At 47.5% G+C, this 14,524-nt stretch overlaps 1 protein-coding gene and 1 long non-coding RNA gene across 5 annotated transcripts in view; one reads left to right on the top strand and one right to left on the bottom strand.

Moving 5' to 3' along the window:
- Pik3ap1 (phosphoinositide-3-kinase adaptor protein 1) overlaps positions 1–14,524 on the top strand; it is a 112,975-nt gene that overhangs the window by 94,416 nt on the left and 4,035 nt on the right. For both annotated transcript variants that reach the window (XM_031390302.1, XM_031390303.1), the window contains 3 exons: positions 3,537–3,692; positions 7,819–7,889; positions 9,030–9,166. In XM_031390302.1, coding sequence (XP_031246162.1) covers positions 3,537–3,692; positions 7,819–7,889; positions 9,030–9,166 — 364 coding nt within the window. The remainder of the gene's footprint in view (positions 1–3,536; positions 3,693–7,818; positions 7,890–9,029; positions 9,167–14,524) is intronic.
- LOC116103828 lies at positions 1,578–12,921 on the bottom strand. 3 transcript variants are annotated; one of them, XR_004123589.1, is made up of 4 exons: positions 12,880–12,921; positions 6,194–6,256; positions 5,514–5,693; positions 1,578–2,643 (listed from the first exon to the last, which is right to left on the bottom strand). It is a non-coding gene; the product is annotated as an uncharacterized LOC116103828 (long non-coding RNA). The 3 variants fall into 3 exon arrangements; XR_004123590.1 differs by lacking the exon at positions 1,578–2,643 and adding an exon at positions 3,173–3,454; XR_004123591.1 differs by lacking the exon at positions 1,578–2,643 and adding an exon at positions 4,728–5,100.

The raw sequence follows: 14,524 nt of genomic DNA, 5'->3' as shown, positions 1-14,524 counted from the left end.
AAGAGTGACTTCCCTCCACCGGTCTCTCTAGTCTAAGTCAGAATGATCAATGTGAAAAGGTCTCCATAGGAGCACAGCCAACTTCCCTCCCCTCCTTCCAGATTCTCTGACATGGGATTTTGCTTTGGAAAGGGGTATTTTTACTATTCTTATGTCAGTGACTATAGTTAGTGCTGTGACTATTAAAAGATTAAACTATGTATATTTGGATACTGCTAGTTCACTTTCCATGACCATAACAAGTAACTGAGATAATCAACTTATAAATAAAAAAAAAGGCTTGGAGCCATCCAGATGACTCAGTGGATAGAAGGCTCTTGCTAAGTCTGGTGACCCAAGTTTGATCCTCAGAGCCCACATGACAGGAGGAGAGAACCAACACTCTCAGGTTGTCTTCTGAACTCCACTGTTATGCCATGGCACACACATCTACTCTCTCCCCTCTAAACAAAAAATGCATTTTATTTTAGAAAAAAGACAGGTGAATTTTGGCTTACAGTTTTGTAGCTTTAAGGCTATGATTGGTTGCTCTGTTATGCTGTGGCCTGGGATGAGGCTGTACGTCAGAGGCTGTACAGAGAGCATAGAGAAACAAAATTCCCCCACAGCTGATGTGACAGTTCGTACGTGCTCAGCTCAGGGAGTGGCACTGTTATAGGGTGTGGCCCTGTTGGAGTAGCTGTGGCCTTGCTGGAGGTGTGTCACTCTGGGTTTGGGCTTTAGGACCCTCATCCTAGCTGTTTGGAAGCCGTTATTCTGCTATCGGTCTTCAGATGAAAATGTAGAACTCTCAGCGACTTCTGCACCATGCCTGCCTGGCTGCTGCTGTGTTCCCCCCTTGATGATAATGAACTGAACCTGTAAGCCAGCCCAATTAAATGCCCTTATAAGAGTTGCCTTGGTCATGGCTTCTGTTCACAGCACTAAAACCCTAAGCTGAAAAGGAGACAGAAACGGGGAAAGACAGAAATGGGTTTCATTGTCTCTTTCCCCACAGCCTCCAGTAATCTCAAGGCCTCTCCTTGGCCTCACCTCTTAAAGCTTCCACCACCTCCCAACAGCACCATTTTGGGTGGAGAGATGGCTCACGGTTAAGAGCACTTGCTGTTCTCACACAGCACCCAGAGGGTTCCCAGCGCCAGCATGATGGCTTACAGTTATTTCTAACTCTGGTTCTAGGAGAGCTGGTGCCCTATCCTGCCCAGGAACACTTGGGTATTGGCAAGTTGGACTCTGTCCTTTGGGGCAGGGCGGGAGGTATCAGGGCACCTGCCAAAGAGGAGGCATCATTTATGGTTGGGTAGATATGACCTATTAAACTATGAACTTTAATTCCAAGTTTACATACTGGCTTGCAATGCTCTAATCTGTGGGTTTGCACAATGCACTCTATATTATACTTATGGGCCACTGTCGGAAAGAACTTTGTTGCACCCAAATCACTGAAAACCACTGGCACATACCTCATCGACTAATAAGAACCTTGAGGTTGGTGAGTGGCACCTCCATCTGTGTCACATTTTCTAAGAAATGTAACTCATTTTAACCCCAGGCTGACTCAAATTTGGAAACTCCAGTTGCCATAGAAAGTAACATGTATTACCATTTTCCTTTGATTTGCATGGGAACACCTAGGACCCTTGAAAATGGATTCTCCATTCGTGGTCTTCAGCCCCAGGGAGTGGCTTGGCTCTTTGACGTATAGATGGAGTTGATGGTACAGAGAATCAGCTGTACGGGTGGAGCTTGTTGATGCTGTGGCCCATAGGGAAGACAGCCAATATTTGTGTTCCAGGTGTGTCCTGGGAGGCAGAGCCAGCTGAGGCCCAGGAAGCCTGGGTTCTGCTCCTTGCTTTATCGCTGAATCACTTCTCTATCTAGGGCCATGCCTTTATCCAGTGTGCAGCTTAGTTCCCTCCTAGGGTTCTAATCACCTGTGGAGTAGAAATGTCCCAGAGCACCAAGGGAAGTAATGACACAGATGGCTACACTCCAGGAAAGCTATCACTACACACAGGAAAGCTACTCCTGACATTGTGCCTTCAGGCAAAGCTCGGCAGTGTTTTAGAAACATTTAACCTGTCGCCGAGTTTTGACCCTTTGATCTTTGGTCCTTTTCTTCCTGTGTGTTTTTATTTTTCTCCTTCATAGAACTGGTGGGAAATTAGCCACCATGAAATTAATCAATCAATCAGACTGGAAACCTTAAAAAAGGTCGGAAAGTGACATTTTTAAAAAGACTGAGAAGGAAGGTGTATATTCACATGGGTTCTGAGACTTGATGTTCGTGAGTGAGAGCATGCTCTGTGCCCAAGGCAGTGAACACAAGGGCTACTCCGGCCGGCCGTGTAACTAAAGAGCCCGGGACATGAGCAGCACCGCCCAATCCATGAAGGACTCGGGAATGGGCTATCACTAGGGCCAGGATACCGCTGGAGCTGGCTTCTCTAGAATGAGGAAGGGTGGGGCTGGTGAAGACCAGTAATCCACACTTGAGGTGTTCTTGCAGGCCGTTCACTGTGTCCTGTCCATACAGCCCTCATGCCGCTTTTCTGTAGGGTTCTAGTTTATTCATTAGCTTTCTTGGTGGGTCTCTCTGGCTTTGGCAAGAAGGGTCACCTTTGAACTTATTGCACTTGCTCCCTAGAAGAACAGAAGTGTCGTAGAGAAGCAGTGTCAGGCCCAAAGCATCCTCCTCTTTAACCCTTCCCCTCCAAGTTATTTATGCTCCCAGGGCCCTGGGGTTGAAATCTCAGGAGGACTAACAACAAACCTCTGGCAGTGCCCAGCCTTGAAGAGGTCAGGTCGACGCTGAGCTGGGTAAGGGCTGTGTGCCTTTACCATGAATCAACCTGAGAAGTCACTGTCCTTCTCCACACGGAGGACTTTGGTCACAAACGCTCAGGGCCACTGTTGTTAGGGCAGGTTGCCCATCCCACACCCCCTCATCTGTCAACCCTAATAAATTCAAGGAGCACGAGGCCCTTGACCCTAGGAGTGGGGAATAGCCCGGACTCCAGTGCCAGGGTTCACGTCTCAATTTGGCATGTCCGGCTGGGCAACGTTACTCTTCTGTGCTTTCATTGCTTCTGGGAATGATGATAGTAGTGCAAGTTTCTGGGGTTTTATGAGGATCCAGTGAACTAAAAAGACGGGAATGTTAAAACGATCCTGGTGCGCAGGATGGTTTATTACCATCAGGGGTGTTCATGACCCTTTAGACAGGAGGCTAATTCAGAGAGGTTGGTCGCATAGCTGCTAAGTGGTGGGTCTAGGAGCCCAAGCTTCGTCTAAGTATATCTTATTTCCACTCTCTGAGATGGAAGACCTCTTCTGCCCGTTTCTCGTGTTCTGTCATCCCTACACTCGGCCGGACCATTCTGGATTCTGTGGCTTTTCTCTGCTCAAGTGGGACAAGACTCCAGGGGTCTCTCTCTTTCCTCTGGGCCCAGGCCTGGGAGACAGATGGACAGTGAGTATGAAAGACATTTGGCAATGACAGCCGGCCCGAATCTCCTCCTTTCTTCTGATTCCAGACCTGGAGATCACAGTTCCAATCCGACATTCCCAGCAACTGCCTGGGAAAGTGGAGTTTGGCGTGTATGAGAGCGGCCCCAGGAAGAGCGTCTTCCCGGCCAGGACAGAGCTGAGGCGTGGAGACTGGAAAACAGACAGCACATCCAGCACAGCAAGTAAGGGGCAAGCTAGGGATGCCCTGCCTCCTGCAGCAAGCCAGGGACACCCTGCCTCCTGCAGCAAGCCAGGGGCGCCCTGCCTCCTGCAGCAAGCCAGGGGTGTCCTACCTCCTGTAGCAAGCCAGGGGCATGCTGCTTCCTGTACTCCAGCTTGCCAACACTTTCAGGAGCCCAAGACCCCAACTGGGACCTGATTTGGTTTTGAGAGGTGTAGAGTATGTGGACTATTTGGTCTGAGACATTTGCCCAGTTATATGATAATTTATAAATAGCAGAACCTAATGATTGTCAACAGAGGTGAAAAGATACTGTCCAGTATTGCTTTATAATAATTGTTTGTTTTGTTTTGTTTTTGAGACAGGGTTTCTCTGTGTAGTCCTAGCTGTCCAGAAGGCCACTCTATAGATCAGGCTGGCGTCCGATTCACAGAGAGCCACCTGCTCCTGTCTCTTGAGTGCTAGGATTAAAGGCACGTGTCACCACCACCTGGCCTGCTGTATAATAATGCTTCATGTTGAGTGGGCATTTAACAAAAGTGAGAGCTAAGGGGAAGCCAGGGGAACCTCATCAGAACTGTAGACAACAATAGACTCAAATTTGAGAATTGCAGCGTCTACACAGGCAGTTCAGGTCTAACTAGGACACGTCTCCGTTTCTGGTGAAGAAGCGTGAGTGGGAGTCTGATTGTGGCAGACGCTGCCTGACGGGCAAGCTGCATCCGCTGGGGTGCTGGCCTCACTAGCAGCATATGCCAAACTTCTTCTTGTCTGTCTCATGCTTCACAGTTCTTAAAACAACTGAAAAAAGGCTGAAAGAGGCAGAGAGACGTAGACACACTTCAGGACTTGGGTCTCCTTAGAAGTGAGGCAGAGAGTCCACAAATGAATACAGGTTAAAGGGTGGGTGCTCCAAGTCAGTACTGATCTCTTTTACATCATGGCCTTCTTGAGAACTTCCTGTGTGTTCTGGATCTGTTTCTCAGAAAAACCCACATGCCTGTACCCTGCCGCACACAAATTACACCCAACCACATGCCCCCAAACATTTATATATGAACACATGTACAATTTTGCTTACCCACAGACACACAGGTTGGGATTCTTTACTGTATAGATTGGGTCATTTGTGACCCAGAGAGGGAAAGGATTTTGCTAAAGATTAAACAGCTAGAGACTAGCAAAGGTGACAATAGAACCCAGCTTCTTAGTTAATATAACTCACACCTTGACCATGGCAACAGATCCAAAGGCCATCGAGTGGCTACATGGGAATGTAGACTGAACAGAAAGAAAGCCTTTTTATACATAATGGGGCCAATAGCATGTACCCAAAGACTGCCTCTGCCAAAGGCGGTTTGAGGACTTTGATATCGGGAATATTAGAGAGTTCCAGGGGGAATCCCAACCTGCAGGAGAGAAGAGAGGCATGAATGAGCAAGAGAGGGGGAAGGGCCAGATCCTTCACTGGCCAAAGGAACCACAGTCGCAAAAGCTTAAAGACAAATATGAAGTGCTGGGTGTGTGTGTGTCTGTGTGTGTGTGTGTGTGTGTGTGTGTGTATGTGAAGTGCTTCAATTGCAAAGTTGTTTCTCTATGCATGCTTTACTTTGGGGCAGCCTACAGTGAGGGCAGGGTGGACCAAATAAGTTGTTGCTCAAAAATGGCTAGCTCGTGGGAGTAGAAAATGCTATTTAATGCCAGACCAAGTGCTTATACTCTTCATTGTGGCTACAGATCAGAGTTGTTCTTGCTCCAGTTTCTGCTACGTAACAAACTGTGACAAAACTTAATTGCTTGAAATAGAACCATTTACATATACCTGATCCCGTAACCTGGACACAACTCAGAAGGGACATCTTGGTATCTCCTTCGTGTTCAGCGAACAGGAGTCACTTGGATGACTGCATTCAGCTGGGGCCTCCAGGCCTGGTATTCTCCAAGGCGTCACTCTGTAGGGCCTTTAAGTCAACAGCACCAACTTCTTACATGGAAACAGAATCTAGGAAGAAGGGGCAAGCCTTGTGCGAGAACCTGTCAGGGTTTGGCTTTGCCACACCTGCCGATGTTCTATTGGCTAAAGCAGGTCTGAGTCTGGAGTGAGTGGAGGGAACACGAAGACGTAGACACTGATGGGGTGAGGTTCACAGTGGGGAAGGGGGTCACTGAAGGGTAATACACTGCCTTAATATTACCAATGATGGGGGTAGCTGCTTCCACCAATCAGACAACTGCTCTTTGCCTGCCTCATGACAAGCATGTCCCTGTCTGTCATCCAAGACAGTAAAGCTTATATCTCCTAGATAACAAACAGGTTTAGAAAACAGGTCTTGAGTTTTCTGGCAAGTGAGCTGAGGGTCCAGGACTTGTAGTATCCAGATCTGACCATGCTATTACACAGGCAATCTCCACCTTCCAAATAGAACCGGTTCCTTGGCGGGGGTGGGGGTGGGGTGTCGGGGGTGGGGAAAGCCAGGCTCCAAGCCACCAGCTGCCCTTTACCTTGGAGTCACACCCTGCAAGCACTACTATCTTTATTACAACGCAGCTGTCATCTCTTGGGACCTGCAGAGAGACAGTTGCGGGTTAAGCATGGTTCTAACTAATAAGTCATTAAGCTCCAGTAATTAGCGATGTGTTTGGAGAACAAAAGCCTGATTGTGGAACGGCTGTTGACCTTATGGATTATCTGGCCCAAGGGTTATATTATAGCTGGCCACTTTTTCCTCTCCCTTATTCGTCTGCTGGAGACAGAGAGATGAAAAGAACCCGTCTTTAGGGGCTCGTGCTGGAGGGGCTCAAGCATCGCATGAGTTGGAGGCTGAGCCTTCTTCCAGGATGACAATGATGTGGTACCACCTTCCTCCCCGATGTAAGAGCAGACTATTCGGGCCAAGACCAGAGAGTGCTTACCAACAGCAGCCAAGGGAGCTGTGGGTCAGTCATGAGCCCAGAGGGAGGACAACATCAGGAAGGAGGCCAAGGATTAGAGCCAAACATTGTGGTTATCGGTTTAGGAATGCCAAGGGAGTTGATGGGTGTGAATTTCCAGCCCTGGAGCCAGAGCCTGTGATTAGTTTTACTTCCTGCTAATGGGTCAACTTCAGAGCTTGGTGGGGTTCACTGTGGAGCCTGTGAGGGACAGTGACAGATGACACATGTGGAGGCCCAGGCACAGGCGCGGAGACCCAGGGCTCAGGGATTGTTTATAGTTGGGGCATCTAGAGAGTTTTTGATAGCATTTAATCCAAACAAGGGGAACATGTTCTACATAGCCAGATCTAGATCAGCCACAGCTAGGTAATGAGACTAAACTCAATCTCAAAACACAAACTTCAATTTTACAATTCATTTTCTTAGTTCTACCTGCGTTTCCCATAAGCTAGCATATTGAATAACACACATTTCCACAGAAAGCTCTGTGGGCTAATGTGATTTTAATGATAGAGGTAATAAATTCCTAACTGAAAAGGCTTTTCATGCAGAATTCCTACTACGAACATAAATTATCCTTTTGAATTGGTGCTGTGTATTTCTGTTTTCGTGGTTCTGGGGATTGGACCCAGGGCCTTGTATACACTCGCACAGGCTTTACCACCCACAACCCTGCCTATTGTTTGTCTTTGGCTTGTAATTTCTTATTAGAAGGCTCATCTATGTCATACATATATCCTGAACCTGTAATTCTTAATTAAGCAGCAAGACAACAGTTAACAAAAAACAAAACAAAACAAAACAAAACAAAAAACAAAAAGCAGCTTGCAGATTTAGAGCAACTGAAACCCTGAGTACCTCTGCCTCCATGTCTGTCAAGTCAAAGCTCTAATATCAAATAGGATTTTCAAAGGGATTAAATGGCAATCAGGCTTTGGAAAGCACTCCATGTGAGGTAAGCCCTGGGTAAATGGTAGCTATTAAGCCCCAAGTGGTCATCAGAAAGCACACCATTTCGTACGGTGCTAACAGAAAAGCTGAACTCTAACGGAACGGCTTAAGGTGGCTACCCTTTGACGATGCCCAGGTTTATGTACTGTCTCCGTTGCTATAAATAAGTTAGGGCCAGAGTTCCGCACCTCACTCTCTCCTAGAGAATCCACAGTCCAGCTGATGTTGCTTCTGCCCTTTAGGTAGCATGAGTAACCGATCGAGCACACGGAGCCTCCTCAGCGTGAGCAGTGGAATGGAGGGCGACAACGAGGTGAGAGGCGGCGGGACTTCCTCTCTGTTTGTCTGGTCTCAGGGGTCATTTTATCACAAGGAAAAGGAATCCAGGGGGGAAAGAAGTTATACACAAAAGGTCACATGCTATGGGAAGCCGTTTGTATGAAATGCCATAGAATGGGCAAATCCAGAGAGACAGGATGAGGGTTGGTGGCTGGCAGGGCTGGAGGCTGAAGGTAATGAAGAGTTGTGAATGGGTCTGAGGTTTTCTTTGCAGGTGAGGAAAATGTTTTGAGATAAGACAGAAGCGGAGGTTTTGTAAAATTATGAATGTGCCAATGCCATTTTACTTTGTGATGGTTGACGGTACGCTATCTGAATTTTACCCCAGTATAAAGGGATGGGGGGGGGGAGAGAGAGGGGAGCATAACCAGGGATAGGCAGATCCATTCAGATTACTCAGTCAGAAGGGGGTGTCTGCAGGAAGGACCTGGGGATTCCTGGGAGCATAGCCAGGGATAGGCAGATCCATTCAGATTACTCAGTCAGAAGGGGGTGTCTGCAGGAAGGACCTAGGGATTCCTGGGGCAGCATCATGCTGGAGCCTGTGTCTTGCTATATGGAGCTCTGGGATTGTCCTGTATGTCCTAGGGCCCAGAGTATATAGTCTCCGATTTCCTCCCTCTCTATACACTGGCCTTCCCTGAATGTCTGCATGGGGAAGGACGTGCTCTCCAGCCCGGAGTCTTCTGAGTTGAGAGGTTCAGCTGATCTAGGGCGTGGCCCCATTCCAAGTTGAACTGTTTGTGTCAGTGTCTGTCCTGACCTGGTGACCAGTGGCTGCTTTGAGCCCAAGGGATCCTGTGAGTCACCGAGAGCTCTGAAGACTCAGGAGAATGGGCTGTAGGGAGCACACTCTCGAAAACTTGCAGGCAGCACTGGTGTTAGCAGACAGCAGGCCATACTTGGAGAAGCCAGGTTCTGAGTTCCAGAAATTTGTGATAATCTTGGTAAAGTTATGCTCCTTGGCAACACTGGAAGGCCCCCAGGTTGACCCTTGATTTGGGAACAGCCAAAGCCTAATAATGATGGTGGGTGCTATCTCACGGCATTCGGCTGTGTATGTCAATGTGCTTTGTGCAATGGTCACCTTCTTTTCTCATCTTGCATGCTATAGGACAATGAAGTCCCCGAAATTACCCGGAATCGTGGCCCAGGTCCTACCCAGGTAGACGGAGCTCCAGTTGTGATCGGAACACCAGTTGGGGCCCTTGAGAGGCCCCCTAGGGTGCCACCTCGAGCCGCTTCACAGAGGTAACCTGGAAGTCCGTGTGACATCTTCTTCACACTGTCTTAATTGTAGGGGAAAGGAGGACTTAGGAACAATGAGCAAGGACACAGCCAATGGAAGTACCTGTCCTTGGCCCACTCCTGAGAGGTCTCTTCAGTAGAAAGCGACACTTTATTCCGTCGCGAATACCAGTACATCATGACTTTTGTTTGCTGGCTTTTGCCCTTGATTTAAAACAGTATTTATTTATATATTTTAAAATCATGTGTAAGTATGTGTATCTGCATGTGGGTATATGCATGTGAGTCTATGTGTCTGCAGAAACCAGAGACCTTTGGCTCTCCTGGAGCTGCTTCCAGAAAGTTGTGAACCACTTGGTGTGGGTGCTGGGAACTGACACAGATCTGTTGAAGGAGCAGCAGCCACTGTTCTTACCAGCTGAACCATCTCTCCAGCTCCCAGCTCTAGATTTTTTTTTTTCTTTTTTGAGATAGGTTTTCACTATATCGTTTAGGCTGGCTTCCATCTCTCAATGTTCCTGCCTGAGCCTCCTGAAGGTTAGAATTACAGGCATGAACCTCCATGCCCAGCTCAGCTGCTCACGCTTTAAATAACATTTAAGTTCGTAAGTGAAGGACCTTTCATATGACTATCAGCATTTAAAATAATTTTTAGATATCTGTTTTAATTTTCACATTTTTCTGTATGCACGTGTCCATGTATATGCAGGACCACATGCATGTAGGTGACTGTAGAAGCCAGAGGATGACATTGTTCCCTGGAACTGGAGTTACAGGCAGTTGTGAACCCCTCAGCGTGGCTCAGAGCCAAACTTGAGTCCCTCTGGCAGAAGAGCGAGTGCTCGGAACTGCATGACCCTCTCTCCAGCTCCGAAAACTAATTTTAAACTTTTTTTAAAAAAGATTTATTTATTTATTTTATATGTATGAATACACTGTAGCTGTATAGATGGCCATGAGCCATCATGAGGCTGCTAGGAATTGAATTCAGGATGGCCCCACTTGCTGCGCCCCGCTCGCTCTGGCTTAATTCACTGTACTTGTCTTCAGATGCACCAGAAGAGGGCATCCGATCTCATTACGGATGATTGTGAGCCACCATGTGGTTGCTGGGAGTTGAACTCAGGACCTCTGGAAGAGCAGTCAGTGCTCTTACCCACTGAGCCATCTCACCAGCTCAATTTTAAACTTTTTATTCACATGTGTGTATGTATGTTCATATTTGTGTGAAGTGTCTTTTTATTGAACCCAGAGCTTCGCAATTGGCTCTACTGGCAGCAAGCACCCAGGATCCTTCTGTTCGCCTCCCCTTCTGCGACACAGACTCCTGTTGCCATGCCCTGGATTTTATATGGGTGCCTGGGATCCAAACTCAGGTCCTGAGGCTTACATTAGAAGCACTTTAACAAATAAGCCATCTCCCCAGTCCCCTTAATAATTTGTATCTGTCTGGTTAGAGTCATGCTCATAGCATTGAATACCATTGGCTGTATGGTTAGAGTTATGCTCATAGCATTGAATTCCATTGGCTGTATGATGGGTTCTAGGCTTCTTGGGAACAGGAGGGAAAAGTTAGAAGTGAAGGCAAAAAAACCAAAAAAAAAAACAAAAAACAAAAAACAAAACAAAAACAAAAAACAAAAAACACCAAAAAACAAACAAACAAACAAACAAACAAAAATCCTGGTCTTGGGGGTGAGCAAGGTTCTGGCTTCCTCATGGAGTAGTAGTGACTGTGGCAGGAGATGAAGAATATTGGGGATATATTTGCATAGGAGAGGAACAGACACCTGGGTTTTGAAGATGAGCCCAGACTAGTGTGACTTCCTTGTTTGGTCCTTAGTTCCATCTGTGTTCAGAGGGTACAGGGAGGGACCTCTGGAGAGACATTTTTTGTTTTTTTGTTTTTTGTTTTTTTGAGACAGGGTTTCTCTATGTAGCCCTGGCTGTCCTGGAACTCACTCTGTAGACCAGGCTGGCCTCAAACTCAGAAATCCACCTGCTTCTCTGCCTCCCAAGTGCTGGGGAGAGACATTCTTTACGGTCTGTGAAGTAAAAGAAAAAGCGGCTCAAGCCGACTCGTGAGGCTGAGCCTCTGCATTTCTCTCCATTTTGGCCTTTGCTATTTACTGTGGTCCAGCTGCTCCCAGCGACATTCCTATACTGACACCTGCTGCCCGAACATCTGACAGCCCCAAGCCTCGAAGCAGTCACAGGCATGTTTCCCTGGTGCAGCCTAGGGCATACATGGGAGGATATTCCCACTCCCAGGGGAATGCGTGTGATAACCCAAGCCTGCGCCCTGAGTTTGTATGATGTGACTTGAAAGTTACTCTGTATTCGGTGGGGGTGGGGCTTTGCAGGAGCGATTACGGTAATAGATGCTGTTATTTAATGACTGCTTACGATGTGGTAGAGTTCATGTCAGGCGCATTCAGTATGTGACTTACTGGAGGCTCTCCAAAGCTTACTTATGATTATCACCTCTGGCAGGGGCTGAGGCTGAGGCTTGGAAGTGGGTGGGGGGATACTCTGATGGACAGATTTGGTCTTTTAGTCATTATGTTACACACGGCCAAGAAAGTCTAGGTATCAGAGGGGAGGAGATCCAAGATCCATCTCTGAGGGTTGAGGACTATGGAGCCACCTGTCTTAATTGTACCAAGACAGGAGGCAATCTTGAAAATGTAGCTGTAGGCTCTTGTGGGATTTTGTTATTGCTGCCGATGTCATTGTTGTTGTTGTCAATGGAAAATGAAAGGAGAGGAATCAGGAAAGCAAATGCCAGACACTGAAAGATTAGAGACTGGGGCCACATTTAACTGTGTGAGTATCTTTTTTTCACTGAACCGGGAGCTTAGCAATTGGCTCTACTGGCTGGCCAGCAGGCACCCAGCATCCTCTGTTTGCTTCCCCTGCTGGGGTTACAGATTCATGTTGCCGTGCCCTGGATTTTATATGGCTTTAACTGTGTGAGAAGAGATGGGAGACAGACTGTCTGGGGAGCTGGGAAGCACGTTGTGATAAAGATAGGGAGAACAAAGAACTAAAGCACATTGCTAAAAAAAATTGGTATTTGTGGAGTCCTGTAATTAACAAAACTCAAGGCTCACGTGTGTGTTTTGGTTTGAAAAGGATTTGCAAGTATGAGCTTGCATTGTAAGGATGTGCAAGTTTCAGGATAAAAGGAAGCAGAGAATAGGTGGGCTCCTCTCTGACCATCTTGAATGGCTGATCTGCTGATAGACACAGAGAGGCTGGCTATATGTCCCCAGCTCCCTTCCCTCTGGGAACCTATAATCCTGTGTTCTCCTCAACTTTCTCCTCTTTCTGGTGCAACCTCAGTCCCACGTGACCCAGGCTTTGGCCCATTCTGCTGCTGGTTCCACATGCCGTTCGCGTGGCCACAACTGCTGCCAGCAGACAGCCTGGTGCCTCCGTCAGCATCTCTACCATCTACCCTGCTGTTGGCTGGGGACCTGAACTCACATGCCGCATAGTATCTCAGACACAGAGCATAAAAGCATTGAGCTTACCAAGCCAGCTACCTTCCACTCTCTATCCCAAGCCACTTCCTCATGCCTGAGCCTGGGGCCGAGATACCCTCCCCTCACAGCCCCCACGTCCAGTGTCTCTCCAGGCATTATCCATTCTCCCTGTCAGTGATCATCTTCCCACCTGCTAGTGTTTGGTTCATCCTTGAGACCCCCACTTACCTCCCTGTCCCTCGTGGGTCCCTCTTCCACACTGTAGTCAAGGGCACTTTCTAGAACAGAAGCAGTTGATGATGTCATTTCCTGTAAGAACCTCAGAATTGGATTCTGTGTATTTTAGTGTGCCCTGGCCCTGTCCAGCGACTAACCACACCGTTTTCCTGTGCTCGTTTATGTCCATGACTTAGATGTTCTCAGAAATGTATTATTTCCCCAGTAAATCTCTCCCATTCCCTGGAAGGTTGTCTTTCTCCTCCCTTCTATTTTGTGTACATTTTTTGGACTTAGTCCAAGCATCCCTCCTCTTGGAAGCCGTTCCTGATAGATCCACACTGAGTGTGAGTCTTTGTTTCAGGCTTTCTAGTCTGTTACATCCCCTATTACACTGTTTCTATTCCTCTCCTCAAGTGGATCTGGAAAGCTGAGAGAACAGAAGTTGTGTGTGTCCGTGCAAGGATAACCTCAAGGGTCTCTGTTTTGTTTTTGTTCCTTTTTATTTTTACTCAAGTATTTACTTGGCCTGGAGCTTGCAGAGTAGGCTGGCGTGACTGGCCAGCAAGCCACAGAGGTCCTTCTGTCTCTGCCTCCCCAGCACTTAGATTACAAGCACCCCAGCATGATGTGCCCAGGTTTCTCCATGGGATTCAACTCTGATCCTTGTACTTGGCAAGTGCTAAATCAAATAGTCTGTCTCCTAAATCTAGAAATTACTTTTGAATGATTTTTTTTATTCTCCCTAATGTCTGGTATAATAACAGACACAAATTGGGAACTTAATAAATATGTATTATGAAAATAGAATGGTTGTGCTTGCAGAATTAGCCATCAAGCCAGATGTGGTATCTGTAAATCCTAGCATTCTGGAGGCTGAGGCAGGAGGATTGGCAAGATTTTGAGGCCAGCCAGGTCTATACCATCCGAGGCTGTTTCAAAAACAAAACAGTTAGCTTCTAGGGAATTGAAGCATTATATTAGATGGTGTGTGCATGAGGGCATGCCAGCTGAAACCCCACTTTCAAGGAACACCGTCAATATTGGAGTTGCTGGGTTCTTGAGCCATACTTAGCACCAATGAAAGCTCACTGGCTTAGGAGCGGCCGTGTGCAGGTGTCTTCCACTTCTGAGCGTCCGGGAAGGCAGCCTCTGCACAGGCCACTCCCAGTTCCGGCCCAATACCCTTAGCTTCCCTGCTGTCATAAACCCATTTCCCTGAGACAGGGCTTCTGGTCTTTTGTTGGCTAAACTGATGCCCTTGCAGGTGTGTCAACATGACAGCAAGATGAGAGAGAGGACCAGAGGGCACAGGGACTGTCTCATAGAGAAAGGCAGACTGTGAGGCTCATGAGGAAAGGTCTCAGCCTAGACTGTTCATCCTTAGAGTGAGATTCCTAGCTTACCTTTCTGAGTGCCTACGCTAGGCCAGGTGTAGTGCTGCTAACTAATTTCCATGTCATCAAGAACCCCCCAATACCTTGATGGGGCAGATGAGAAAACATGGTCATCGAAGTTGAGTTTACACACACATACACACACACACACACACACACACACACACAAAGGGAGAGGGAGAGGGAGAGGGAGGGAGAGGGAGAGGGAGCAAGAGAGAGTAAGAGAGGAAGAGGGAGAGTTAGAGAGAGAGAGAGAGAGA

The sequence above is a fragment of the Mastomys coucha genome, unplaced genomic scaffold (genome assembly GCF_008632895.1).
Source record: "Mastomys coucha isolate ucsf_1 unplaced genomic scaffold, UCSF_Mcou_1 pScaffold21, whole genome shotgun sequence".
Lineage (NCBI taxonomy): Eukaryota > Metazoa > Chordata > Mammalia > Rodentia > Muridae > Mastomys > Mastomys coucha.
The sequence above is the reverse complement of the archived record's forward strand: the minus strand, read 5'-3'. Positions and strand labels throughout refer to the sequence as shown.